Consider the following 2,521-nt stretch of genomic DNA (forward strand, 5'->3'; position numbering starts at 1 on the left):
CTTCCTTCCTTCCTTCCTTCCTTCCTTCCTTCCTTCCTTCCTTCCTTCCTTCCTTCCTTCCTTCCTTTCTTTCTTCCTTCCTTCCTTTTTTATTAATATAAAATGATTGAATTTTGAAAGCAGTTTTAGCTGATCTGTTCATCTACACAAACATTTAAACAGCTTATAAAATTAGATTTAGGTTCTGGAATTTGTTGGGGGAAAGCATGTAACAAGAGTCTATCTAAGTGACTTTGTTGTTCAACCCCCCTACCCCATCCTCCAGCCCACTCAGAGGTACAGATTCACACCAGATTTCATCCTATTTATTCTGAATCTAGAAATCTAGAATCCTGAAGTTTAAGATAGATCTTTAGCTGACTTAAAAGTTTGTTCCTATGCCATGATGAACCTGTGGTGCCTTCAGGGATCCCAGTTTGGTTTTTTGGTTCTCTTGGATTTTTGTCACTGGAGTTGGACCAGTGTGGGTCCTTTAAATAAAGGCAGAAACTTTGGGTTATCATCTAAGTGAAACAGATACATGCAGTTTGGGTTTTACTGACTTGGCTTCCTCTTTCTCCCCACCCATGCATCCTCCTAGATTCTAATTGATCTTCCTGTTTTGAAGAATAGGGCATATTTGAGCCTTATGAATTCATCATTTATGAATCATCTGTGTCTTAGTGATAAAGGCTGATAGTAATAATAATTCGTTGGTGTTAGGTTGAACTATGAGAACCTTTGAAGTTGGGAACTTTAGAGGTGGTTAAATGCTTTTACTTCTTCCTGGCCAAGTCAGTATCTCTTTTTGACTGTAATCATCTCTATGTTTGCCTTCATATTTAAAAACTAGCTCACGTCACTGGCTAATAACCTGTTTTTCATTTAGTTTCCAGGCGGAGCGTCCTGCACTAAATGTCGTCATTTTCCCCCTGCTTCACGAGGGCTTGACTGATGTCATCAGAGATGTTCCCATGATGCACCTGGATGAAATTACCTTGTTCAAAAGCAGAGTGGCTGAGGAACCACCGAACCTGTGGTGGTGATGGCTCTATCAGGAAATGGGATGGTCTGCATCAACAGGTGAAATCATTTTCCTTAGCCTGAACTTTATCTTCCTCATCCCTCACCAACTTCTTCAGCTTACAGCTGCCTTATCGGATGCTTTAGAATCACTTCAGTCCTATTCCACCACAAGGCCAGAGGCGACCGGACATTTCCATGGGCACGTGAATGTTGTCATTGGTTATTCTGCTGCTGCTTGTGCTCTCCAGTACTCTACTGAGAAGCCCCATCGGAGTGGTTTGGCTGTTTCCTTGTGGTTGATATCAGTTCTTTGGTTTGTAATGTAAAAGGGAAGAAAATATTCTCTCTTCATCCCACTACATTCCACTCAATATGTTTCACTAGGGCTTTCTGTATGTGCTTAGCAGTACATTTTGTAACCTTTCTTCTTTTAGACACTTTCTTTGTGACTACTTGTTGCTTTGGTGAGATTTATATTGAGAGTTAAATGTTAACAAGATTACACGAGGAGAGTGAAGTGGGCAGCCTTAAAAGGGGAGGACGAATTTAGGTGAAATAGATGTGGCGCTTGGTACCCAGGCATGAGGTACCATGTGTGTACTTGCACATGAAAAAATATATATCAGGATAACATCTCTTTGAGTGATGTAATCTATTGACTCGTTTCAAAGACCAGTGTACTGTAATCTTTCTTTCAGCAGACTTTTATATGAACACTGCCATAGTCTCCACATGCAGCCATTTGCACCGTTAGCCCTGGCCCCTCTCTGCTTATCACCCTAGGGACGTTCGAGCCTTCAGAAGAGGAAGCGTACTGAGTAGCTTTATTCCTTTACTTGGAGTCGCAGGGCCAGGAAACCCTGTCTCAGACAGCCCAGGAGCAAATTCAGCCTGCTCACAGGATGTGCTTCCATGGATCCCACTTGTCTCCACCTCTAACTCCATTTGTATTCTTGGATGAAGCTCAGGACCAAGTTTTTTCCAGGAGTCCTTGAGCCTCTTTACATACCTGAGATGATGCTAGTCGGGATTCTTTATCCTTGTAGCAGCCTGGGGTCTGCGTACCATTCAGGGAGAAGGAGTTTTTAGTCTTTAGGCTGTCCTGAGACAAGGTGGACAGGGGGTAGGGACATTTTATTCCCACAGCAACATGGGGGATAAAAGTAGCTGTGGAATACCTGGAGTAGTCTGGGTAAAGTAAAGTTTTTAAAGAGGAGATTCAGCAGATCAAGGAAAGCAGCCTACAGGAAAAATAAGGATTTAATCCACGACATAAAAGTTGACACCTCGTCTCTGGCAGGGCACCATGTAATTAGGGGTGCTCTGCCTACCTAGGGGTGGCCCTCCCTTTGTTGCTACATCCACTGGAGGGCACTCCATACCAGAAGTCTCTGCATATGCACAGAAGGCCCCAACTGGAAGGCTGGAATTCCAGAAAACCAGACCATCTCAGGCAAGGAGCACGATTGCTCTTTAGTCAAGATTTGGCTGTGGAAGCCCTCTGAAACTGAAAAAA

General features: G+C 43.2%; 1 protein-coding gene across 1 annotated transcript in view; it reads left to right on the forward strand.

Moving 5' to 3' along the window:
- FBXL18 (F-box and leucine rich repeat protein 18) overlaps positions 1 to 1,626 on the forward strand; it is a 43,520-nt gene extending 41,894 nt beyond the window's left edge. Inside the window, exon 4 of the mRNA XM_044657415.1 lies at positions 869 to 1,626. Coding sequence (XP_044513350.1) covers positions 869 to 1,025 — 157 coding nt within the window. The 3' untranslated portion in view covers positions 1,026 to 1,626. The remainder of the gene's footprint in view (positions 1 to 868) is intronic.
- The last annotated feature ends 895 nt before the right edge of the window (positions 1,627 to 2,521 follow it).

The sequence above is a fragment of the Gracilinanus agilis genome, chromosome 1 (assembly GCF_016433145.1).
Source record: "Gracilinanus agilis isolate LMUSP501 chromosome 1, AgileGrace, whole genome shotgun sequence".
In the NCBI taxonomy this organism is placed as follows: domain Eukaryota; kingdom Metazoa; phylum Chordata; class Mammalia; order Didelphimorphia; family Didelphidae; genus Gracilinanus; species Gracilinanus agilis.